Source organism: Crocodylus porosus, unplaced genomic scaffold, assembly GCF_001723895.1.
Source record: "Crocodylus porosus isolate Cpor-Errol unplaced genomic scaffold, CroPor_comp1, whole genome shotgun sequence".
NCBI lineage: Eukaryota > Metazoa > Chordata > Crocodylia > Crocodylidae > Crocodylus > Crocodylus porosus.
Window position 1 is genome coordinate 4,928,502 of NW_017728925.1, and position 25,937 is coordinate 4,954,438.

The 25,937-nt window shown below is 46.0% G+C and overlaps 1 protein-coding gene across 1 annotated transcript in view; it reads left to right on the top strand.

Annotated features, from left to right (window-relative positions):
* LOC109313841 (collagen alpha-1(I) chain-like) overlaps nt 1-25,937 on the top strand; it is a 152,225-nt gene that overhangs the window by 73,820 nt on the left and 52,468 nt on the right. Inside the window, exons 8-21 of the mRNA XM_019540611.1 lie at nt 2,871-2,909; nt 4,273-4,326; nt 5,163-5,216; nt 13,443-13,550; nt 15,467-15,520; nt 17,507-17,560; nt 18,268-18,312; nt 18,840-18,893; nt 19,922-19,966; nt 20,802-20,855; nt 20,974-21,018; nt 21,770-21,823; nt 23,386-23,430; nt 24,714-24,767. Coding sequence (XP_019396156.1) covers nt 2,871-2,909; nt 4,273-4,326; nt 5,163-5,216; nt 13,443-13,550; nt 15,467-15,520; nt 17,507-17,560; nt 18,268-18,312; nt 18,840-18,893; nt 19,922-19,966; nt 20,802-20,855; nt 20,974-21,018; nt 21,770-21,823; nt 23,386-23,430; nt 24,714-24,767 — 759 coding nt within the window. The remainder of the gene's footprint in view (nt 1-2,870; nt 2,910-4,272; nt 4,327-5,162; nt 5,217-13,442; nt 13,551-15,466; nt 15,521-17,506; nt 17,561-18,267; nt 18,313-18,839; nt 18,894-19,921; nt 19,967-20,801; nt 20,856-20,973; nt 21,019-21,769; nt 21,824-23,385; nt 23,431-24,713; nt 24,768-25,937) is intronic.

The window sequence follows — 25,937 nt, forward strand, 5'->3', positions numbered from 1 at the left end:
CACCGAGCAGGGGCTATGGGGCAGCAGGGTCTGGGCTGGGGCTGTCACCCTGCCCTGCATTGTGTGGATGGAGCCCCAGTGACCTCAATGGCAGCTCAGAGGGTTTTTCTACACTTGCTTAGATCATTTTCAAGCATGTCCTGCCCACCTTCCCCCTCTTCCCATGCTCCAAACTGAGAAATACATGAGGGGGGCTGCTCTGGGTGCCCCCTCTCCCTCTTTAGGGCCTCATTGTTTGATGTGCCTGGAAGCAGACATTGAAGGTGACCCTGGACTTTTCTCACCTGCTTATTTTGGGGTTTGGAGCAAAGGGGTGCAAACAGGTGGGTGGGGTAGTGTGGCATAGTCTTAGCAGAGACATGCTGCTGCTATGTAACTTAAAGAGTTTTCCTACCCTGGAAAGAAAGTGTAGATCTATCACAACATGACTTCTAACTAGGGTTATTTAAATCAATTCCTACCCAGTGTGGAGGCTCTTATTCAGAATTAAAGTGGCCTAGCTTAATTCACTTCGAAAGTACATAACGGTGACTGAATTATGGGCACTCTAATTTTGTGTAACAATATCCTCTCAATATTTTATTTTGCCTTAACTAATTCCCTTTAATAGCTAATTTGTGCTAACTATTCTGAGCATCACTGTGGAACAAGTCTTGGCGCATCAGGAAAGGAGTCAGAATCCTTAGAATAATACGAGTCCCCGGCCCCCGCCCTGCAAGTTCTGTGTTGTGTTTTTGCTGTCTCAAGATATAGTTGAAATGGGAAAAATCTTGAGAAGAGTCAGAAAGTAGCTTGAAGTGATATAAAACATGGATAAAGGTACTGAAAATTGGGCAAAGTTATTCTGGAAGCTAATCGGTCCATAATTTTTTAACCATTCCCCATAACTAAAGGCAAGAGGTGGTGCTAGAAAGTGAACAGCTGGTAACTTTAGAACAAAAGACCACATTGCTTCCTGAGAAGTATACTCTACCTTTAGGAATTTACTGCCAGAAAAAATTCAAAGGCTCTTCTATACAAGCTGCTTTTATGATTGTAGTAACTTTGGTTAGTTGTGCAACCTGAGACATTGATGGAGTTAATCAAATCTCATGCCCCAGTCCATAATTTTTTCCCCAGAGAGGGAATCAGCAGGGAATTTTTGCTCCAGTGTTCAGTTGGGCTTTATTACAGCTAGGTAGATGCTGCAGATATGTAGGCTGTAGTGTGTGTGTCACTTTGCCATGAAGCATTGTATGCTGGCAGCTGCCAGAGGCAGGGTATAGGGGTCTGGGTCCATTCCTGGGTGCCGTCTGATCACTTGGTGTTCTCGTGAAGAGTTTCTAGACTAATTGCTCTTCTTTTCTGCTGCCTGCAGCCCCTCCAAGCAAAGTGCCCTTATTTCCTTAAAATAAAACAATCAAGTGCTCTCTCCTCCTGGCTTTTGGGATAATTGGTCAAACTGAATTCAGGGTTCAGCTCTCCCATCATTTTTTTCTTTTTAAGTTTAATGAAATCAGCTCAAGCATGGGGTGAACCCGAGCTCGCCATTTCAAACGGCACCAGGCAGAAACCCTGGCTGCGCTCCAGCCACGTTGAAGCCCCTGAAAAGTTGTTCTGAATGAGTTTCTGAGGGAAATGAGACTTGGCTGCACAGGGGCCGCAGCCTACCTCTGACAGACTGTCAAGGATCTTGAGCATTTGCTCACATTAATCAATTTGGGATAAACTTGAAAGGGACCGAGATGCTTGGTGCAGCATTAGAGCCACTTAAATTTAGCCATCCGTCATCTAGCAAAGAGCCCCACTTATTATTAGAAATATTTCCATCTGTTGAAAGCCCTCTGTTTAGTTTTGTAAAAGAGTTCTCTCAGCTTTTTCCCCCTTTTCTCCCCATCTGTATCAGAAGTATAATCTTTGCTGGGGAAAAGGTTTCCCACAGCTCTGAAGACTGGCACTGGGTAAACAGCCTGGTGTTCAAATGGAAACCCTGTCCAGTGATGTTTGAAAAGTAAGGCACGTTTTTGCCTTTGGGCTAGGCTAGGGTTTGAGGGGACCTCACTGTATCACCTGCTAATCCTCACTGGAGACCAGTGCAAAGTGAGAATGGGTGGGATAGTAGAAGGGACTGACATCTTTCTGCTGTCATCTCTTGCCATTTGTGTTGCTGAGATCACTTCAGCAAAACTGATGACTTGGATAGATGTCCTAGAAGGTGTTTCTGATGCTTCTCCAAACTTCCCTGAACCTTTCAAGAAGACTGGACTTAATGGCTTTTTTTAACATCTTTCTAAGTCACAAATAGTATGAGATCAGCTTTCAGCACTGGAGTTTGATGCTTTTTTTTTGTGGTGTTTTGTCCTTTTTTCCTTTGAATTGCTTGTATTTAATGTTCTTTAAAGGCAAAGGAGAGACTGAACTAAAAAGTGCAGTAACCCCCCCATGAGTGCCAGCAGGAGGGGAAGTTACTTACCAGCTTAGGTTCTGAGTGGAGCTGGTTGGAAAGCAGAATTGGTGTCACATGGGACATTGATATTTCAGATCGCTGTGGGATTTTGGGGGTTTTTTGGCCTAAAAGAAGGTACAAAGCTGAAATTTTTCATGAAACAGAAATTCTGAAAATTTCCATTTAAAAGACCTTATTGAAATGTTTCATTTTAATGACAATACAAAATGAATGATCATCTAAAATGTAAAATGCAATACAGAGTGTTGTATATGTAATTATTACATTTATATTTGTCTAAGCCAAAAACTTTTCCTTAATTTTGGTTTGTTCCACTGAAAATCAGTGTATGTAGCAATGCTCTTGTGTCTGTTGTGCTTGTGCCCTAATCACTGTTGGAATAATTCGTGGATCTTTCTGATGGACTCTTTTCTTCTCCTTCTAGCAATCTTCCTTTTACCAGCTTCTCTATGCAGGGTGGCCGGTGAGTATGTTGCTTACGTAAAGTCTACGTAGGAACGTCTTGCCTGAAATAGTAGATCAAGATGAATATTTGTCTTAAAGAAATGCTATAGCTCAAACCAGTTATAGGTTTGACCCAGAAATTATTGGGTGAAATTCTCTGTCCTGCATTATGCAGGAAGTCAGATTAGATGGTGTTTAATGAACCAATCTTTAAAAGTTGGAGCAATACCAGAAAAGCGCATCACAGAAGGGTGAAGTGCCTCAAACTTCCCTGTGCATCATAGATAAGCCTCAGACTGAAGAATGAATGGAAGCAGGAAATGGACAACCCGGTGTTAAATACCATAGAAGTTCTGTTCTCCAGTGCCTCTGCTGGGTCCTCCTTTTTCATTTAGGTAGAAATGAATCTCCTTTTTATCGTCTTAAATGCTCTTTCTCTAACCATTTCACGGAGTTTATTTTCACCTTTCTCTCCATCTTCTAGCCATGTAGCACTGACCATTACTTAGCCACTTTTGGAATGAGCCTTCTTCTCCACAGCTTCTCTATATTACATCCTGTACCATGTCTCAATTAAAGCATATCTTTCCCTCGGTTCATTAACTCAGTGTGAAGTTTCTAAATGGGACAGAAGGGTTTGAACCTGGAATCTCTATATCTATGATCATGAATCCTGAGTACCTGAACTAAAGAACCCAGGTTCTTTGGCTCCAAAGACTATGCCAATGTCATAAATCCCTATGCAAGGAATAGGTAGCAGATGGTGATGAATCAACTTAGTGGGTTAGCATGGGTTACATTAATTGGAGTGAGAAATTCAAAAGTATATTCTGTTAACCTGTATAAAATGCTGTAGGTGCCACCAAAACATTTTGGGATATATTTCAATCAATGATTCTGTAACAGGACCTATGGGGGTAAAGAGGGGCAGGATTTGAACAGAAAATTATAAAGAGGATGGTGATAAAATAATCTGCCTGTCTTCAGGGGACAAGACAATAGGTAATGGTTTGTAATTTCAGCATTGAAAATGTAGTTGGGTATTCAGAAGAACTTTCTGTCTATGAGGAAAATTAAAAACTGGAATAGATTACCTAGGGAGGCTCTATGGCATCTCCATTCCTGGAAGTGTTTATGTACAGATTGGACAAATACTTGAGCTGGAATGGTTTAAACATAAATTATCCTTCCATGAGTAGGGGGTTGAATTAGATAACCCCATGAAGGTCCCTTCCAACTCTGTTTTCCATGATTCTACCACAAAAGCACAGGCCATATGTCATAAATCCTCCAAGAAAAACTTCCAGATTTCTTTTGTGTGATCCTTTCCAAATAGTTTGATACCTGCACATATTTTACTACCTATTTTGTTTTAAATCCAGAGACAGCCAGGACCTCCTGGACCCCCAGGACATCCAGGAAAGCCAGGATTAACAGTAAGTAAGAGGTGGGGTTGGAAATCCTTTCACATTTTCCCAAGCCAGCTGAGTCCTCATAAATGTCCCCTCATATGTTTCTGCTTTCACTGTATAAACTTTTTAAGGCATTGTTTAGAACTGCTTGAACAATTTAGGCCTCAAATTTGATTCCCCGATTTGGTTGGTTTGCATAGATTGGTTTGCATGAACTTATTTGCCTAAATGTTTTTATAGCCACCGAAAAAAAGGAGAAAGGCCATAATTATATAGGTCCTACACAACCAGTCTTTGTACTGACTCTGGCTGCAATTAGCAGGTAATACCCCAAAGGTTGTTGACCTGTCTGATAATGCCAGCACACAGACAGGAAAGCAAGATAAGTGCTTTCAAATCAACTTGAATTAGAAATAGAGATAGGGAAGCAGATTGAGACTACATAAGAGGCAACTTCTGCCAGTGAAATTAAACTGGACAAAATTGGGGAAGAGGCACTTTATATACTGGCTTCCTGAAAGTATTATTAGCAGTAGAGGGAAGCTTTTAGCCTCTTGCCCCTGCTGGTGTACTGGATGGTGTCCTTGTCATAAAGTAGGTGAACACTGGCAGAACAGCAAAGCAAGGTCTGTCTCTGTAGAACATGCAGAGAGCTTTGATGCAGATCACTCTGTCATGAAGCCTTTGACTGAGGTTTCCAATGGTACCTTTGTGTATTGTTCATTGTTTACCCTGTAATGGTATCTTTAAATGAGGCTGAAAGGCCCCACATTCTTTCAGCACGGTAAATACTGCAACGTGAGCCAGGCTGGGTGGGGGAAAGGCTAACTTGCATTGATTTCACCTGTGTGTGTGTGCAGGGTCCACCCGGATATCCTGGGGAGCCAGGTGAAAAAGGCCAGCTGGGGTACGTGGTAAGTGCAGGCTTCATAAATCTACAGGCATGAGTTTGTGTTGGCATGCTCTACGTCCAGGAGATTGCAAACTGTAGGGCAGTCGGACGCATTCTGGTGTCAGGCTCCTCTGTACAAAGGACCTTATTCAGAGGTGCTGAACATATGCAGCTCACAGTACAGTCACTGGAGTTTTGGGATCTTCTTACGGGGAAAGACCCCAAGGTCTCTAAATGCGTGTTAGAGATATCTACAAGACAGTCCATTCATGGATCTGAGACCTTAAACCCGTGTAGCAGGCCCATATGTCTGGCCCACTCCAGAGACCTCAGCTGAAAGTTTCTACGCTATCTAAGATTTGGATGTCTGATATGCATTCAGATAGAAGGGAGCTGAGTGTATGAATCTCCTAGGCACCTTGAATTTCAACCCTCTCCCTTCCTCCCCACCACCGTCTTATTTAATGTGTACCTGGTTTGTGTAAAGGGGACTGGTCTTTTCTGAGTTAGCAATACTGTTCTCTAAGTGACTTTGCCCCTCGCCAGTCCTCAACTGCTTCCGACTCACCTTCTCCTGTGTAGCCTCCACTTCCTCCTCACAATGACCAGCCCCCTCCAATACACCCATTTGTCTCAACTGCTACAAATCCAGTTTTTGTGTTCATATGGACCAGACTTTTTCCCTGAACTCATTGCTGCTTTCTGGCAATATGCCTAAGAGTGTCATTCATTATGACTCCCCTGTTCTTATCTCCAGAGCTCTCCCTGTCCTTTGCAGCCTCTGTCCCCAGCATTTCCAGTGACACCATCCAACCCACCCCTCACATGCCTTGTGGGAAGGGGCTTTGCTTCCTCATACCCTTTTTTACACTCACATTCTCTTTTTCCTCTTCTCTCAAAAGAATCAGTCTTCCCTTCCTTTTGCTTCTGCTTTGGAGATGAGCATTTACGTGCATTTAGTATAGAGAGGAGGGAGATGTATTATAATCCTGGTGATCGTCGATTTAAATTGTTAGCAGATTGTCCGTACAGAGCCATGAGGAGGAGCAGGCCTCTAGATATATTTTAATGTGGTGCTTCAGACCACCGTGGAGACCGACAGGGAGCTCAGCCTGTCTCCGGTGCACAAATGGAGAAGCTGACGTCCCGCAGCTAAGCCCTAAATGTCATCTCTGAGTCTGAAAGAGGTGTCCAGACAAAGCTGGTGTCTCTTGGGCTTGCGAATGTTGAGCCCAAAGCCAAACGAGCATGAGATTGGCTGGTAGGGGAACTCTATCAAGATTTTGCTCAGATAAACCCTGTGAAGTTTGGTGGATCTGAACTACTAAACCCTCTTGTGCTTGCAAACATTAGGGTGGTCACTATTTGCAGTACTGATCCCTGACACTTAGAGTCAGTGCAGGGAAAAGTGAGCCGAATGTATTTTCTTGAATCTCCATGGTGCTGCTAGCGGCTGTGCAAAAACTCAGTTCAGCCCACAGAGGCACTGAGACAAGGAGCACACAAACATCGCCAAAGCTTTTTGCAATATGAGATTAGATAGCAGAAATGAAGGCTCCATTTCTTTTTAAGCCCTTACCAAAGTGTGTTGTCACAGCTTTATCATTCCAAGCCCTAGGAAAGGAGCTGCTCCTTGCACTAGCTGTTGAGAGACGGGCTGGAAGAAATGAGGGAAAATATCTAATGCCTGGGCCCATTTGGGCTGGTGAAGAAAGGGCTCTAACAAAGTGACCAGCCGCTATCAGAATGGAAAATCAGAAATCTCTTTGGGGCAATGTACAGACCATGCGTGCAGCCTGCCTCAAGATGTCTCCTGTTTCAGGAGAAGAGAGGAGGGCAGTGTTGAGGAATACAGTAGTGATACACACGGTGTTGTGGCAGCATGTATTACCAGCTGTCAACATCTGGAAGGTTTCACCGCTCATGCTAAGGAAGCAGAATATAAACATTTGTGTCTGTCAGTGTAACTTAATCAAAAGGCACCAAAAGTTATTCACCCATTTGTGTAAACAGGATTTGCAAGGGGGGTCAGCAATTCATGGAGGGATTAGTGCAGAAATGAAAAGGAACCTTTTCCCCCCTCTCCCTCAGAGTGCAGCTGTGTCCCTGATGTATTTTGGAAACAGGTCTGTATCCTAGGGAGGGGAAGGGGGTAGGAATAAGCTCCCAGCACTGGCTATCTCTGAACAAGACCAAGCTTTGCAAGGGGAGCTAAGTTTTGAGTTGCAGAGATTTCAAAGGGAAGCTAAGCTTTAGATTGCAGAGATTTGAATAAGCTGCTTTGTTTTGTACTGGCCTCACCTTCTCAGCTGCTGTCTTTATTTCTGAATCCTCTATCTTTCAATCTGCTCTCCCCACACACATCGGGAATATATGGTGTTGTGTGCCACACATGTAGAAAAGACCTGTTCTTTGTCACTTCCCAGAGACACGTGATTATTTTCCGGAGGCCTAGACTCAACAGACCGAGGAAGCCTCATTCAGGCCTGACTACATGGGACTAATCCTGAATTCCCTTGCCCTCCTGCCAGCAGCGCTCCCATTGGTTTTGGGGAGTTCAGCAATATTCCCAACCTCTGGCAGTGGATTAGTGCCCTGGGGAATAAAATCTTGTACACTGCCCATCTCTAACATGTTGCTATCAGACTGATCTTTACATGCGGACACACAATATGTTGACTCTGCAGTAAAAGTGGAGCCAGTGCATGATGTACAGTCTTTTTTGGGGGGGGGGAGTCACTCCACTGTGGGGCAAAGGTCCCCCTTGGAATGTGTGTAACTAGAGACCAAAGTAAATTATAATGGCACACCAGTCATGTGCCTGCTTCTCAAGCCAGTGTCATCTCAGGGAAACCTTTTGCTTACTTCAAACACCTTTCCCTGCCACCTAGTAGCAGGTGCTGCAACAGTGCTTGGTTTGGGCAGCTTGGCTGGGGAGCTGATTGTACATCTGTTACTTAGGACAGAGTAAATGTTACTGGGGAGCAAAATCTGGGGCATATTACTTCATAACGATCCTGCCCTGTGCCCACATCTTTTGGCTCTGCAAATCTTAGGGGCAGAATCCTGTTGCTAACCCAAGGCTCCAGTAGTCAGTACTGGACGGCACGAGTGGGAAACAGTGCTGCTGTGTTTGTATATAGTTGTGCAGGTACTTATCCATACTTGTACCCTGCATGCTTTCCAGAGTGGGGTTGCTCTTTCTGTTCTGTGTTTGTATGCCCCTAGCACAGCAGAAACTTGGCCCATCGCTTGGACTTCAAGGTGGTACCACAATACAAGGCCATAACGAACTTATTTTTCAAGGGAGTTGCCTGATAAGATTGCAGAGCCACTGGTCATCATCTTTGAAAACTCACGGCAATCAAGAGAGGTCCTGGATGATTGGAAAAGGGCAAACATAGTGCCCATATTTAAGAAAGAGAAAAAGGAGGATCCAGGAAACTGCAAACCAGTCAGCCTTACCTCAGTCCCTGGAAAAATCATGGAGCACGTCCTCAAGGAATCCATTTCTAAGCACTTGCAGAAGAAGCAGCTGATTAGAAACAGTCAGCATGGATTCACCAAGGGCAAGCCATGCCTGATCAATCTGATTGCCTTCTGTGATGAGATGACCGGTTCTGTGGATGTGGGGAGACCGGTGGATGTGGTATATCTTGATTTTAGCAAGGCTTTTGATGCGGTCTCCCACAACAGTCTCTCAGGCTAGCTAAGGAAGTCTGGGCTGGATGAATGGATTGTAAGGTAGATAGAAAACTGGCTGGAGCATTAGGCTCAGAGAGTAGTAATCAATGGCCCAGTGTCTAGTTGGTTGACAGTATCAAGTGGAGTGCCCCAGGGGTCGGTCCTGGAACCAATTTTGTTCAATGTCTTCCTCAAAGACACGGACGACGGCATAGAGTGCATCCTCAACAAATTTGCAGATGACACCAAGATGGGGAGGAGGAGTAGATACAATGGAGGGTAGAGTTAGGATTCAGAGTGACCTAGACCAATTGGAGGACTGGGCCAAAAGAAATCTCAGGAAGTCCAACAAGGACAAGTGCAAAGTCCTGCACTTAGGACAGAACAATCCCATGCATCAGTAAATGTTGGGGGCTGACTGGCTGGGCAGCAGCTCTGCAGAAAGGAGCCTGTGGGTCACAGTGGACAACAAGCTAAAAATAAGCCAGCAGTGTGCCCTAGTTACCAAGAAGGCTACTGGTGTACTCGGCTGCATTGGTAGGTGTGTTGCCAGCAGGTCAAGGAAAATTATTATTTCCCTCTATTCAGCCCTGGTGAGGCCACATCTGGAGTCCTGTGTCCAGTTTTGAGCCCCACTCCGCCCACTGCAGAAAGGATGTGGACAAATTGCAGAGAGTCCAGTGGAGGGCAACCAAAATGGTGAGGGGGTTGGGGGGCACTTATGAAGACAGGCTGAGGGATCTGGGTTTATTTAGTCTAGTGAAGAAAAGACTGAGGGGGGATTTAATAGCAGCCTTCACTCTCCAGTTTGCCCACCTGAAGGGACTTTCAAAAGAGGATGGAGCTGGATTGTTCTCAGTGGTGGCAGATGACCGAACAAGGAGCAATGGTCTCAAATTGCAGCAAGGGAAGTTTAGGTTAGATATTAGGAAAAATGTTATTACTAGGAGGGTAGTAAAACACTGGAACAGGTTGCCCAGAGAGGTGGTGGCATCTCCGTCCTTGGAGGTTTGTAAGGCTCAGTTACACAAAGCTTTGGCTGGTATGATCTAGTTGGGGATGGTCCTGCTTTGAGTAGGAGGTTAGATTAAATGACCTCCTGAATTCCCGTCCAACTTTCATTTTCTGTGATTCTGTGAAACACCCCAAATGTGTGTTAGCGATGGGCTGTTCAACAGGGCATATGTCTACACTGGAACTTGACCCTCACATCCTGAAATCCAAATTACACCAAAAGAGAATCTCCAGTCTCCTCTCTACATGCTCCCTCCTGCTCTTTTTCCACTGCCTATATACACCTCTCTTCTCTGTGCCTTCTGTGCTGGGTGCAGTGCATCTACCGTGTGTTCCAGCCCTTCTTGTATGTGCAGGGTTCAGAGCATTAATTGTGTTGGAACAAGCAGACATATCTATATGGCTTCCTCTCCAACCTCCTCACTTTCCCTGGGTGCACCACAGGCCAGCAGCTAGGCTGAGCAGATGACTCGGAGCAGCCCTGGGTACACACCCCAGTTTGTGCAGTTCGTCTGTCTTGGAAAGCCTGAGAGCAGCATTAGGATGGGGCACTTGGGGCCACTCCTGAGCTGTCTACTCTGCCACTTGCCACCAGATTGGGACCAGTGAACAGGACTTTATTTTGTCAACAGCAGACCCAGGGTCAGGAAGGAAGCCATGCAGACATGCCCAGAGGGATCTCAGGCTTGCTTGAGTTAAGGATCCTTGCGTTTATCTGCTTGTGGTTGGGGATGAGGGGGGACACTTGTCCACATACATCAGAACCTGGAAAAGCTTGGGTTTGGTTCAAACTGGGCCTGTTTTTCGTTTCGCCTGCTATTAGTTCACAGGTTGCTTGTCAGAGGGACCTCAAAGAAGATGCTGATAGCGAGCGGTAGGTAGGCTGGCACTGGGCCAGCTGCTCCAGGTGGTGCGGTAGTGGAGATGCTGAGCCAACCTCTGAGAGATGCAGCCTGCCCTACACCCAAAGCACTGCAGTGCCAGCAGTGAATGGGCTGAGCAGTCTGGCTCCAGCTCAGTTTTGACTGTCAAAGTTTATAATGACGGGTGCCCAAATGACCCTGAAGTGAACTCGTTGGTGACGTCTCTCATCTTTCCTTCTGCTCTTTTGCTGTCATTGCTTGCAGCACTTTTTTTTGTCTGTCTTCAGAGCTGCTGTCACATGTCTGGCTTTTTTGCATGGAAGCTGAACAGCTTGTTTTCATTCTAACTTTTCATTCCAAGTGACACCCGCTCCCCTTCTGTCCAGCACATGGGGAGCTGGACCAGGGACCTCCAAAGCTAAAGGCCTCAGCTGCTACAGCTGGAGCTTAAAAGTCAGGCCTTTCTAGCTGGGGGCTGTTACAACTCATATCCTCCGTGCTCAAATAGACCATATAGTCGTACAAACCAATAGCAGAATCACAACCAGACCTGGGGACCATTGGTTTTTATTGCTTCTGCTTGTAACATTTCTTTGGTTTTGATGATATTATTCTAAGATGCAATAAGATCCACTGGACAGAGCCCTAGACTCAGGAGACATCCATTTTTTCCATGCCCCACTTTTGAGCAAATCATTTCACTCCTGCCTCCATTTCTTTGCACTACCCCATGTCTCTCTTGTCTATTTGGGTTCCAGGTCTTCGGAGCTAGGTCAGGGCTGCACATTGTATGTGTAATGTGTACAGCTCAGTGATTTCTGCTGAGGCCTTCCTTGAGCCACCAAAATAGAAATAACACTCATTGCGCCCCAGAATCAACATTTAAAAGCAGCATTGAATAAAATGTTTCAACCAGACCTTCTTTCACTGAGAAGAGCAAATTTAGCAGCAGCAAGATGTTTCTCAATCTCATATTGATTGCACTGAATTCATTGTTTTGGGGAAGGGTAGAATCTGAAGAAACTGAGATGTTTTGTCTTTATCATTTTCTATGTGATGCATTTCACGTTTTTAAAAGGAAAGTTTTCCTGTTTCAAAATTTGCCCATGATTTTATTTTTAAAAATATCACATTTTAAAAAACATTCAAGATCAAAGTGAAACATTTTGTTTTGGGTGAGACCAAATGTTTTGCTTTGATTTGCAATTCCTTTAAAAATGTGGGGGGGGGGAACCTAATTTTGACTTGACCTATTTTTTTTCTCTAGGTTTTCCAGCCAACTGTAAAATTCCTTTATTTGTCTATATCTAGTTAACAGAAACAAGGTCAGAGAGTCAGAGAGTCTGTATAAAGTATTGCATGTATTAGAGAGCCTCTAAGTTCAGTGATCAGAAACAGATGTACAAGGCTTTTGCTTGGCTTTCTCCTAATGTATTTCTACTTCTTTTTTTATCATGTGGCTTCTGCTTTTTTTGGTTTAATAGATCATTTTTGGGAGGGACTGTGGACTCCTGTGTATTTTAAAGTTCTCTCATGGCTAATGGATAGACGCGCTGTGCAAGCACCGTGCTGGCACCACCTGGGTGCAAGTTTCCAAACACTTTGCACCACCGCTTTGGCACTTGTGTATGCTCCTGCTGAGTGCTGTGCGCCAGTGCGGGGTTGGACTACACACACTAAGTTAATGGACTCCAGCCTTAACAGCATCGTGAGGACCATCACCAGATGCCTCTGCTAACTCCAGTTGACTGCTTACCAGTCCTCTCATGCATTTTCCTCTCCCTGACATCCAGAGACAAGCTACTACCAAGGCCCTAGGCCTCAAACCATTCTTTGTACTCCAGCCTAGTAGCCACAAGCCAGAAAATCAGCTACCACCTGAAGTCTCAGAGCCTGTTCTCCACTCAGGCTCATCAGATCTGCAGATGGCCTGTCACGGACAGCATGGACCTCCCATCAGTGGAGGAGACAATATGCTGCACAAGACCTGCAGCTACAGAACTTCATCCCCGACACCAGCTTACACCCCTCCGGCTGGCAGCTGCCCCGCAGGGCCTGGACTGCTCTTAACCCTCTCAGAACGGATGCTGGATGGTTTAAGGTGAATCTATTCTTGGGGCCTGTCCAGTGACACTGCCTGCAGCTGTGCTGCTCAAACTCAGATGACTGACCTCATCATCTGTGAATGGCCTTATGGCCCTCCTTATGGCCCTCATTCGGATGCCCACGGTCTTATTGACATTGAGCAGTCTACCTGTTGGTGGCTTTCTGGCCTTTATGTTTCTGACATATGAGTGGGTGGCAACATTCATTTCATCATCATCACTGTTCAAGTGCTGAAATCTATCACTGCATATGGTAGTGTGCAGGGCTTTTCCATCTCCATTGTACAAAAGGACAGGGAAATCTCAGCATTTGGCTTATGAGCTTTATAATGATTTGCATTCTTGTTAACCTTTCTACTCCATCCCTATTTCCTAATCCCTTCTGTTCCTTCGTTCTTAACCATGCATGTAATGGAAATAAAACTCCTTTGCCTCCCTGGATGCAGCTGTTTTCCTCCATCTGCGCACAGATCTTATTGCTAAGTCCCAGGGTAGCACTGAATGACCGAGTGGAACTATACTACTTCACTTGCAATGTTCCTCTGTCTCCTCTCATTGATTCACCTGCTTCTCTCTCTGCAGGGGGAGCCTGGACTCCAGGGATTTCCAGGAAGGGCTGGTTACCCTGGTTCAGATGGGCTTTCTGGCATGGATGGAAAGCCTGGTCCTTATGGATTACCAGGAGAGCAGGTAAGAACATGGCCTTGTGGTGAGAGGATGAGTCTGTCATTCATGAGGAGGAATTAGATGCAAAAACACCTCGCACAAATGCACTGAGAAGGCAGCAAGAGCCAGTGCATTGTAGTCAGCAGCTGCTGAGAGTTGTGGACTGACTGCTTGTTTAATAAGAGATCTTTGCAGCCGAGAGGTAAAACGGCTGCCCCAGTGTCCCAGCTGGAGGTGTCTGTCCAGCCAGGAGGCAGAGACTGCTTAGCCTTCCTTCACCAAAGGATCCCCAGCCTACCAACCATTGACAGAGCAGCTAGGAGAGACTTGTAGGCACAACTGGAATAATAATGCCACAAGGCATTTGAAAAGGGAGAGAGAAATAAACATGCTTTTTCCCTTGCCCAACAGGCCGGAGCTGGTATTGCTGGAATGTCCTGAACTCCATCTGGGAATTTCTCTGGTATTGAGGGCTTGAGCTTACCACTGCATAGTATCCAGGGGCTTTTGCACCTAGTTTCCTAGGTGGTTTTTATAGGAGGGATACAGGAAAACTATGACAGAGAAACTGTATTTCATCTATTTGTCTAGTTCACAAGCTCTGCTGTCGTCTTCTCTGGAGCTTATCAGTTATATGAGTTGATAGCTCTGCCCTTAGCTAGCCATGTGCAAAGTGTGGCATGTCCTCAGACGGAAGTGTATGACCTATGAGTTGAGAAGAAGGAGGACATAAAACTGTAGGATTCTGGCAGCTCCATATGGGCACAGAAAGATCCCTACATATACCTTTTGGAGGTGTATTGGTGGGGGGCATGTTGAGGTAATGCATTAATTCAAGAATATATTTAGGCTCAGCCCAAATGAGATGGCTCTTAAGTGCCCCGTTGTTCAGGGAAAGCAGAAAAGGGGGGGGTTGTTTGGACTTGCATCATTTTGCTTGTGAGAAGCAGAGAGCCACCAAGAAGTGGGCAGTGAGTTGCTTTTGGTGCTGTGCAAGGAGGAGACCAGAAGGTAGCTACTTTTGGGCAGAGGGTTGATGGCGAGCAACATGGAATTGTTGACTGGGGACCTTGTCTCCTGCTATTCTCATGGTGTTTGAGGAAACAAAAGATGCCAGCAGAGGTTGCACACATTCTTTGTAAACAGGATTTTACCCAAGAAATGCCTGACTCTAGGCTCAGTTTCACCTTAAAAAAAAAAAAAAAAAAAGCAGCCCCCATGGTTCCAAATATTTGGTTAACCATTCAAGCCAAACAGGACAGCTGTATCATTCAACTAGATTGCAGACAGGTTCTCTGGGTTATAACTGGAACTGCATCCATGTAAGAGCGTGACTTGGTTGTGACTTTCTGAAGTGTGAGCCTCATTAGAAACTCGCAGCAGGGGAGGTACCGGGTGGTATGCACAGTATAAAGGCCCAGACGCATAGAGGAAGGGGGTAATAAAGTACTAGGGATATGGAGAAGGCTTAGACTGAGGGCTCCCTAAAACTTGTACAGCATCAGCAGGCATTGCAAGGGCTCCTTCTGAGCTAAATGATTTTTGTGCATGGAGGCACTGCTTTCAAATGTATCGTAGGCTAAGCATTCAGGCACTTAGTCCTTAGACATAAACCACCGATAGATAAAAAGCCCAGCTCAGCTTTTCTCACTGCTGACTGATTGCAAGGTCTTTGAATTCAGCACAGTTGGGCTGTCGTGACTGCAGTCTGGAGAAACCACTGGGCTCATAAAATTGGCCCTTGGCTTCTGTGAGTGAGAGAAACTTGGGAGAGTCAGCATGTTGCACCTGCTTGCAGCAGGCTTTAATTGGGTCCCGTGAGTGTAGCCGCAGCCGTCTGTGAGTTGCTGCCTTGTTCTGCCACACAGGGTGTGTCAGACGTGTTCGGTGCATGATAAGCCTGTCTTTCATGTCTTCCTTTCTTCCTCTCTTGTTAACAGGGTCCTCAGGGATTTAAGGGTGACCAGGGGCCAGCTGGAGAAAAAGGAGAGGAGGTGAGTTTGCTGCAATGCTCTGGGGCCGGCAGGGAAGGTGAGAGCTAATCTCTTGAGGGATTTTACTTATCTGGAATATGAGAGTCAGGCCTCAGCAGAAGCCAGAATTAATCTCTTCCCCTGCCACCACACACACGCTCTCTCATTAGAGATGTCAGGTTGCAAATCAGAAGCTACCCTGGAAGCGGAGTCTCTGTGGTCTTTCGGGTGCTTGTTTCTCTTGTTTTCCAATGTGCCTGCCTGACTGTGCCTGCAGGTGTGAGCTCAGATGGGCAGGGAAACAGCATGCACCTGGATACACAGGGAGGCTGGTTTGCACGTGGCTCGTGGACCATGTGTGTTTATTTCATGCTGGCATTTTGGTGTCCGTTACCACCTCCTTTCCAGCTCTCCCCTCTGGCAGTCTTCCACAGTTTTCAAGCACATGCTCCATTAAGAGTGGTGTTTATAAAGGGTTTTGAAATGATGGAGACGTTGCATGCATATAACACACAGGGGTAGCATGTGTAATAGAAAGCCATAAGCCCATCAGTAGCGTTCATAGAAGATACAGTTATAATTAACTTGCTGGGCTCTCTGGTAGTCTGTAAGAATCAGTTACCCTTTTATTAAAGCACATATTCATCATTTATTGAATGTACCTCTAATATAAGGTCTGAGATGGTTTCTCTGCATCCTTCTCCCCTGGCTCTCTCCTTTTCGTAGTCTCTTTCCCTGAACCCCCTTTTGTGTGACCCCTGGCTGGCCCCCTGGAGCTCATGGGCAAAGGGCAGTGAGTACTTAAAGCAAGGAGCACCCATCTGAGCAGTGCTGAGCTCCCTTTGGGAGCTTCAGGCAGAACAAGGGACCTGCTTAGAAGCTGTTGGGAGTTGTTATGGATTGTTATGACGATCTTGGTGACCAGGGATCCTACATCTTGGCACTAATTGATGGCCTATCTCTTCCCCTGACTTAGTCACCTTGGGCAAGTCCAGTGGCATAACCTTGGCAGCAATGCAGGCACCAACTTAGTTTGGAGACATGATAAAAAATGGCTGCAACTGGAAGGCATCACTGCCCGTGTGTGTGGCAGCTGCCCCAGGCATCCACCTGTGTTGTTACACCTCTGGGCCTCAAAATTTTCCCAAGCGTCATTTTAATATAGGATGTTTCCACTTGTGGGAGTCAGTCAGGAGATGCCCAGTGCTGAATGCTCTTGGTGCCCATTGGCTTCTCCTGGAAGTCTGTGCTTAGACCATCAGGCCTTTTAAGGTGCCTCAGGTCCCCCACATGGAAGATGAGCTACCCAGAATCAGCGGGGACTTCTGACTACATTGGCACTAGTTTCTTTGAGCTGGTGTCCCCAGCTGTATGAGGGCAGTGCTGTTTTCCTACCTAGGGCTTGCAAATGGTATTTATTTAATTATCTTAAAGGATTTTCACTGCTGCAGCTCAAAAACTACTGGATTAGATGCTTGAAAGTGCTCTGCACCCATAGCAGGGGCAGATTTTCCTAAGCACCCAGCACAGTGGGTGAACATTGTCTGCTAATCGCTTCTGAAAATGTGAACCCAGTTGTGGGTGGTGAGTACCTGAGAAAAATCAGGAAGGAGCAGAGTTTGAAGGTTTCGGTAGCACTTGCGCAGCACTGAGATGCAGGAGATGCTTCTCCGGGCCATTTGCATAAACCACAGGGGCCATTAAATAAGGAAGTTGCTGGCAAAACCATTCCAGCACACCAACTGCTATCTCACCCATCTATTTAGAAACCCATATACCCACAGTTGCAGGTGGTTTCTGACAGATGAGGCATTGTGTTGCACCACTTATGCTGGCCTTGTGTTTTCAAATGCACTGAAGCTGCTAACGCTGGGAGAAGCTGCGTCCTCTCATGGACCAGCTTTGAGTCCTGCCTACTGCTGTCAAACTACCAGCCCTGAGTCAGAGGACCGATCATCTCCGAGGGGCTCTGCTGTGGTTTTTATGTGTTCCATGTACCTGTTTCAGGGGTTTGTGGGTGACCCTGGACCACCCGGAGACAAAGGAGGAAAGGGGGCCAAGGTGAGTAAATTTGTTCTGAGCTATAAAAAGGGGATGTCACGGGGCTTAGGTCATGGCAAGAAGTATTGCTAACTGCTGTGGTGCTGACTGTCTTTGAAGCCTAAGCTTCCAGCATCCTCCTTGGCCGGCATACCTACTGCCATGCTGCACAGACATTGGCTTTTGCTCCTCTCTCACCTGGATAATCTCCTCACACAGACCACAAGCTTGATTCTTGCCTTGTATTTCCATGCTTGTGCATCCCACATGTCCTGACCTAGCTCATTGTCATGATAGAGACCCTATTGGATCTTCATGGCTTGCCTCAACACTATCCTCCCTATGTATCCCACCTGCAGTGCCCATCTTTCTCTACTTCTATAATGGGGGATGAAGCTGTAAAAGGGAGAATTGTAGCTACTTTTCACTGCAAGGAGTATAAATCAGAGGAGGTGCTGGACAGATATGGAGGACGGGTAGTAAACCGTCTCTCAGGCATGCCCGAGTTCAAAGGCTGCAGGTTATATCTTTGCCATTGAGAGACTCAGAAAACACCCAAAGAAGAGTGAGCACTGTTTTCTCACTGCTGAGAGCTCTCTGGCCCAGTTCAAGCCTGCAACAGGCAGGAGACATCCCTTCCAGGTTAGCCCTCTTTTCTGCTGTGTGCCTTGTGTTATTGAGCTGCTCTTGTGTTGCTCGGTCACTGTTTGTACTATTTGCTGTTCTAGGGGCTGAAAGGAGAAAATGGCCTTCTGGGACCAGCTGGACCTCAGGTAAATCAGCCAAGAAAGTGGCTTATCCTCTTTTGAGCTATCTGCTAGGATTGTTTCCTTCTCTTCGTTCTCTTCCCCACAACCTTCTCCCTACCTGCTTGCTGGTTTCGGCTGTCTGTTTTGCTCTGAGTTCCCACTTTGCTTGAAACACATAAAATGAAAGGAGGCTTTCACAGGCCAAATTTATCACATCAAGCTTTGGTAGTGTTCGAGTGATGTTGTAGCCATGATGGTCTAGGAATTAGGTGAGTGGCAAGGATGTTTATGGGTAAGGTCCTTTATTGGACCAATTGCATGGTTTGGGATAGTTAGACAAACTTTTGAACGGAAGAAATTCTTCGTCAGGTCTGTGCCACTTTGTATTTAGGGCCCTCAAGCATGCCGTGCAGCTACACACAGACTTGCTCCTAACCTGGAAGCATTGCTGTGTGTGAATGTGGTGCTTTGAGAGGACTAATTATAATTAGCGCAGCTGAGTGACAGTGCAAATCTTCTCCTCAGTATGTTGATTTCTCGTTCTCTCTTAGGGGATGATGGGTGTGAAGGGTGCACCAGGGTTTCAGGGTCCTCCAGGGCCTCAGGTGAGTGATTTGCATTTATCTCAGTTGATTCCCATATATATGTGCCCAGTTGCATCTACCTGATCTTCTTGAGGCCACCTGAAGTGCAAACACCCCAAGGAATAACGAGTCATGCAATGCAGGAGATTCATGCAGCTCATCTTTTTATATCAATGCCCTCATGCTTCCTTTGAAGAAACAACTAAACTACTTTGTCTTGGTCCGTGCTTTGCTATTGTATTTTTAAGTTGGGCTACACCTGGCTTCAGTGGCAACACGTAGGGGGTGCATGGAGCGCAAGTGCACCCCCTGACAGGCCACGCTCCCTGCTTAAGTGACGGGCAGGGGGCAGGCAGGACCGCTGGTGGCCACCCCCCCCGTGAGCATGGGCTGGGGAGTGGGAGCACCAGATGAAGCACCCCCACTGCTTCTGGGGGCACCGCAGCTGCTTCCTGGTTGGCATGATTGGCCATGGGAGGGACTTCCCCTGTTGGTGAGATTGGCTGAGGGGACCCTCCCCTCGGTCACTGACTGGTCTGTTGGGGAGCACGTGCCCCACCTGACTAAGGTGGCATCAGATGCCCATGCCTGGCTTTTCCTGATATGAATGCTATTCTGGTACAGTCATGCCCTTTTCATCTGCTGGCATCATAGGTCCTTATTATGTCGTAGTGTCCACAGTAGGAGTCCTTCCTTAATTTCCTTTTGTGAGTATAAAAGCTGGCAGAGAAACCCCAGTCTGTCTGGCCTGCTCCATGGCTTTGCAAACATTTTATGCAAAACCAGTGGGCAGTTTGGGTGAAAACATGGAGATGCATGTCTGAAAATACAATGAGTGAGAAACAGAGACTGGCATCCTGGGTCAACTGGAGAAACTCAACAGAGAATAAGAATTGGTAGGATAAGATAGAGTAGGATATGATACAAAGTGCCTTGAGTGTGAAGAGAAGCAGCTTAGAGTGAAGTGATGGAGAAGGGCACAAAGGGGTAAAAGCAGCAGTCTAGAAAAATAGCCTTGGTCTCTTGGGTGTCTCTGTATCTTGTTCCAGGGAGGAACTGGCTCAACAGGTTCATCGGGGCCAGCTGGACCAGTGGTAAGTTCTCGATATGATATAATTCCATGTTTTGAAGTACCTGGAATGCCATTTCTTGGCTCGCTCAGGTGCAGTCTGTTGGTTACCCCTGCACTGTGCTGATGGGAACAATTTGGAGGCAGTGCTTTTCCATCAAGATCTGGCATCTAACTGAATTTGAAACATTCTTCAGGCATGTGTCAATTTTGGTTAAAACTCTTGTTTCACATCACTCCTTTGGTAGCTGTTGGCTATAGGATTTAGTCTCTGAACGTTGTTGGCCTGGTGGGCCATGCAAGTTCGTGGTGATCCTCTGAGCTTTCTACTATCTTGTGTCAATGTGAAATATTGTTTATTATTGGTATTGCTATAGTGGTGCAGAGCTCTAGTCACAAACCAAGTCCCCATTGGGCCAGGTTACTCTGCAGACCCAGAACAAAAAGGAGGTCCCATGAAAAAGCTTGTGGGCCTGTCCTCTAGAGGGTCACAGCTGTATTCAGCTCTGGGATCTGATGGAAATCCCCTCTAGTTTTCTGCAGGAACACTCAATTCATAGGTTTTAAGGCCACACACGGCCTCTGTCTGGCCTCCTATTTAACACAAGATAGAAGAGTTCACCCCGTAGCTCCTGTATTATGGAACCTAATAACTTATGTTTGATGAAGACATTAGTTTTAGGCAAAATGACCACCTAAGTTTCTAGTCAGCATTGCTTTAAGCGAGTGCCAGACTCTTCAGGGTGAAACTCATTGATGGGTAACAGTCAGGGAACCTATTATGAAACAATTATTATTCAGAAACTGATTTTCAGAAACTATTGTTCAGAAATTAATTTACCTGTGCTGCTCTGTTGTAGGGAGAGCCAGGGCAGCCGGGGCCAGTTGGATTGCAAGGAGTCAACGGCTCTCGGGTGAGTCTGTATTGGGCAACCTCAGGAAAAGTCGCATGATTTATGCTATTTTATACCCCTCTTTCTTTTGCCTTCTGTGCTGCTTGTATGAATCTGTGTATTTTTGCTTTGTCTGTAGGGAGAAATGGGCCCTTCTGGCTTACCAGGCCCACAGGGGCCCAAGGTATGTTGCCAATATTTGTCCTTCCAAGTTAAAATCTCGCCTTGTAACAAAAGCAGTTTCTGTGGAGGCCTTTGTGAAAAGAAGTCAATGGTGTACCCAGTAACGAAATCCTGCACTCACAGTACAAAATCCACCAGCATAGTTGGCACTAATCAGTAACCAAGGAAGTGGGTTAGAGGGTGGGTTGCAAAGAGTTAATGGCATTTAACTACCCATCTCAGTATTTGCAACTTCAACCCATGCCATGAGCACTTCTGTTCATCTCCTGAATGCCCGAACTGCAGCAAGCATTGTAGATTCTATCAGACGGTGGGGATTAGAGCTCAGCAGGGAAGAGTTTTCCTCTAACCCAAGCTTGATGGGATTTCAAATATTTTTCCCATTTCACCCTGGGCAAAACACAACCCCTTCCAAGTTTGTCCCAAAAATGCACAGAGATCCACACCTCCAGTGCAGATCCAGGACTTAACCTGAGTTTCCCATATCTGAGGTAAGTGCCCTGACAGGGTAAACTGGGGTGAAGAGATGTGGTCTCTCTCTCTCTCTCCTGGTTTGGGCAGAAATTCCATCCTGGATCCAAGCAAATTTGCTTGACGGGAGTTTGATTGAAACTGGCATATTGACAAATTTCAGATTCAGTCATTTTCCAATGAAAACCTCATCTTTCCTGGAAACGCCCAACCTGGATTTCAGGGTTTTTAATACAACTATGCTGATTGTCACCTGCCATCATCCTGTCCTCTTTCTATAGGGACCACAAGGTCTGCAAGGGAGACGTGGACCCCCAGGGCCTAGGGGATCACAGGTAAAACTTTCTTTGTTGACGTCCTGCATGGAGGTAGTATCATCTTGCTGCAGGCAACACGGCAGTTTCAAAGTTATGCCTTATGTAGAGTCCCCTGATCAGATTTGCTAAGAGAAGGGGTTGCTCACCTTAGGTATTGTGCCCTGCCGGGAATTTGGAAGGCCCTAATCATCCAGGCCGTGTTAACAGCTGCCTGAAGGAGTGCCCATAGTGTGCAGAGGCGAAGAGGATGCTGACCTGGGAGTGAGGAGTTCTGTTTCCCGTACCACCACTGGATTTATAGTTTGACCTTGGGCAGGCCACGTCACACTTTTGTCTCATCTTCCCTACCCATCCCATGTTTATGAATCACTGAGATGGGAGGCAACTTACCCACAGTCGTGCAGTGAATCAGTTTTGACACTAACATTAAAATCCAGCTCTTTCAGCTCACTGCTCTTTTCTCTAGATCAGGCAGCTTGGCCAGGGAGCATGGTGTTCATACGAAGATGGGGCTTGTTTCCATTCCTGCTTATACTCCAGTAACGCCTACAGGCTTCAACCAGAACTGGGGTCCAGTTGTGGTAGTGCTATATATAAACACAATGAGAGGCAATCCCTGCCCCAAAGAACTTACAGGCTAAATCCACCTGCAGGTTGTTGATAATGTGGTTTAGCACCTCTGTAAAGTACTTGGCATCTTTAGATGAAAAGTGATCTTTGAGACATTAGGCATGATATTGAAGATGAAGAGATGACTGATTGTTATCCAGTCTCCAGAAGGGGCTGTAATAGAACACGTTGCAATGCCCAGCAACTTCTCCTCACCTTCTTCTGAGGACTGGGTCAGATTTGTGGTGTTCAAAGACTTGCAGCGAGGTAGTGTGGAAGGAAATCCATTGAGAGGAAGAGACTGATAGAAGAGGTTGACTTCCATACTTACAATGGTGGTGGCAGGTAGTGACACCTGGGAGTAGTGGTAGACCAGGCAGGTGGGTCAGTGTCGGGGGTGAGAGCACAGGAAAACTTGAATGTAAGCAAGTAGCATCCAGGATGAACTGATAACATGAAAAATTGTTGTCGTTGATGTGGACATGGACACCTAGACAGGTCCTGTTTCTGTAAGGGGCTATAGGAAAACTTAGGTCCATATTCGCAAAGAGTGTATTTATGTGTTTTATAGCCCTGACTTACCCCTTGTCTCAGAGAAGGCCATCACCTGAGATGCTTTCCCTTGGAGAAAATCTCAGTGAAAACACTTCTAGTGTGGAAGTCTTGAGAGGCTTGTAGGAGGGCGGAGCAAGGGATGATGAGATTAAACAACTAAAGAGCCTACTTTACTCATGGGTATAAACTACTGAGCACAGGGCCTGAGGGTACGTGGCATTCAGACAGACTTGGGTGTGAAAGTAATAGTCTGAGATGCATGAACAAATGCTGCCCTTGATCTGTAACGACAGCTGCTTCCACCCTGAGTGCAGGGAGGCAGGACAGGATTTCTTTAGATCATGGTTTCATTTAAAGTCTAATTTTAAGGAACCATGCCTGTATTAGTTTCTTATTTGCTTTTTCTTTGTCTCTAGGGTCCAGTTGGGATAGAAGGCCCCTCTGGTCCTAAAGGAGACCCTGTAAGAGTCTTTCTTTTTTTTTTTTTTTTCCTCCCCCTCCTTTTTCCTATTTTAAAGTCTTAAAATACTTTTCCTCATCAAGCGGCCAGAAACATGCAGCTATTGCAATCATCTCCTGTAATGGTTGCTGAAGTTGCATGCATCATAATGGGCCCATCACTGTAATGTATGGATCTTTATCCCTGAAGGAATTAAAACATGCCTATCTTCTCTATCTTAAACTGGGTGAGGTCCAGGCTGGCTCTCAAACTCCATCTGGCCTAAACAGAGAGTGGAGTCTTCCCTTGTACCCTGTGAGCTTAGCTTGTTTGTTGATGGAATGAATTCCAAGGCCAAGGATATCTGCTGAGAAGACCTTGCCTTTTGCCCTGAAGCAGAAGAGGAGGGCATTAGGGGCAATAGCTATTGCTATTGATTTTACATGGAAAGTAGTCAGCAACTCTGGTAATGGGCATTAGCATTAACACCCCAAGACAGTGCAGGGGTTATTTCATGATCCCCTTACATAGTGATTGGGTTTCTCAACTTTAATTCTGGTCCTTTTCTTTGGTGAGCCCAAGATTAACCTGAGTAGAGATGCTCTCTTCAGCCCTTTTCTCGATTGTGGTCTGGCACAATCCTGAAATCTTCAATCTCCTTCTGCCTTCATCACTGGCATGACTAAGGGTTGCTAGCTTGCCATGAAGGTTCAATAGTGATAGTACATGCAGAAGTAAAAGTGTGATGGTATTGGTGGGAACACCTAAATACAGAAATGTTCAGATGCAGGTCTTGGAAGCTACTTGCCAGAAGGATCTGCCTTTTTGGCAATAGGGCTTCCTGACTTGGCTCCCACAGGATACCGCTGCTAAGCTCATTCACTCAAACCGTGTATATGAAAGTCTTAGACTATTCATATTCAATATGGGTTTCTCCACTCACCTCCTTTCCTGTAGCTGCTTGCATTGTGCCTTGTCTGTATGAGGTATGGCACCTGGGAGTCTAGAGCAGACCAAACATTCCTGACTGCAAACTGGGCAATATAAAGATGTAACAACATTTCTGTCATTGAAATAAGAACTTGCCCTTTTGGAAGCCTCACGTGCTCCCTGCCCTTCCCTTCCGTTCCTTTTCTTTCTTTGTATTTTACTCACCCTACACAGCTTCCCCTTGATTTTTGTCATTCGGTTTAGATTTCTTGGGGTTGAGGCCTGTTACCTCTTAGTAAGTCAACCTTGATGGACTAATTAACAGCGGGACAGCTTTTTCATTGAGCCTTTTTAATATACATAGTTCTGTTGCAGGGAGAAGCTGGTCCTCCTGGGCTAAGAGGAGAGCAGGGACAAGAAGGCCCCATGGTAAGTTTGACAAGGTTCTTTGGGTGAATCTGATATCTTTTATTAGACCAACTTAAATAACTGGGGAAAAAAAATTTTAAGCAAGCTTTTGGGTTCAAAAACCATTCATCAGACTAAGGAAGTTTCTGCAGTTGGTGTGTGGCTCTTCCTGGGTGGAATGAAAAGTAAAGAAGCCAGAGGCCGGGCTGGTCTGCATACAAGATGGGCAGTCAGTGAAGATGTAGCTTGAGGAGTCAATGGGTAAGAGACAGGCTGGGTAGGGGGGAGAGAAGGGAGATGAATAGTGAGGAGGTACCTGGGGAGTCCAATGCCAGGCAGGTTAGAATGTGTCGTAAATCCAATGTCTGTATTTAGTCCATGATTTTTTTAGTATCCATGGTAAGTCTTACATGAATGTAAACAGCCCTGGTTTTTTTTGAGAGAGCTTACTGACGAGGCGAGCAGTTGAGCATAATGAGCACTGTATGCTCTGTTCTTCCAGCTTGCAGTTACCTGACATGTATTGCACAGGAGTGAAAGGAGTGAACATCCTTGTGGGGTTTTCCCTTAAACCCAATTCTTGCCTTTCTTGCTGGAGTTTGGCCACCCCTCTGTGAGAACTCTCTAGACCATGTGTATTCCTGCCTACTGCATCGATGGCACAAAGTGAAACAATCTGGCTTTCCCCATTACATGGACATGTTGCATGTTCCCAGAGTACTCCACTTGTGGTAGAGGAGACTCAGCATCTTACATTCCCATTTCAAGAGGAAAGTCAAAGGCCAAGTCTTTGCTGATGCCTCCTTTCCACTGGTGTGTTACGAGAAGTGGCCCTGTCTGACTTTCCCAAGCATGTCTGGTTCAGTGCTTCTTTTCCCAAAGGGTACCAGTTACCAGGGTGGCAGAATAGGTCTTGCTGCTAACTTGCCCCAAAGCCTGCTCCCTATCTCACCTTTCACCAAATCAGACAGTGTTCGCTAGTAGTAGTAGTTTGTGGCTGCTCTCAGGGACTAAGTTAAAGCTGTATCTCGGTGTTTGGGACTTCCATAATCCACTGCCTGGTCAGATAGGTGTATTCTAATACAGTTGTGCCCAATCTTCTGGCCCTGTGGGCCGGATGAGTGGTGTGAGGTCCATCTGCAGGTAAGATCTGGTCCATGGGCCTGGCCTGGCTGGCCTAGCTGGGGCCAG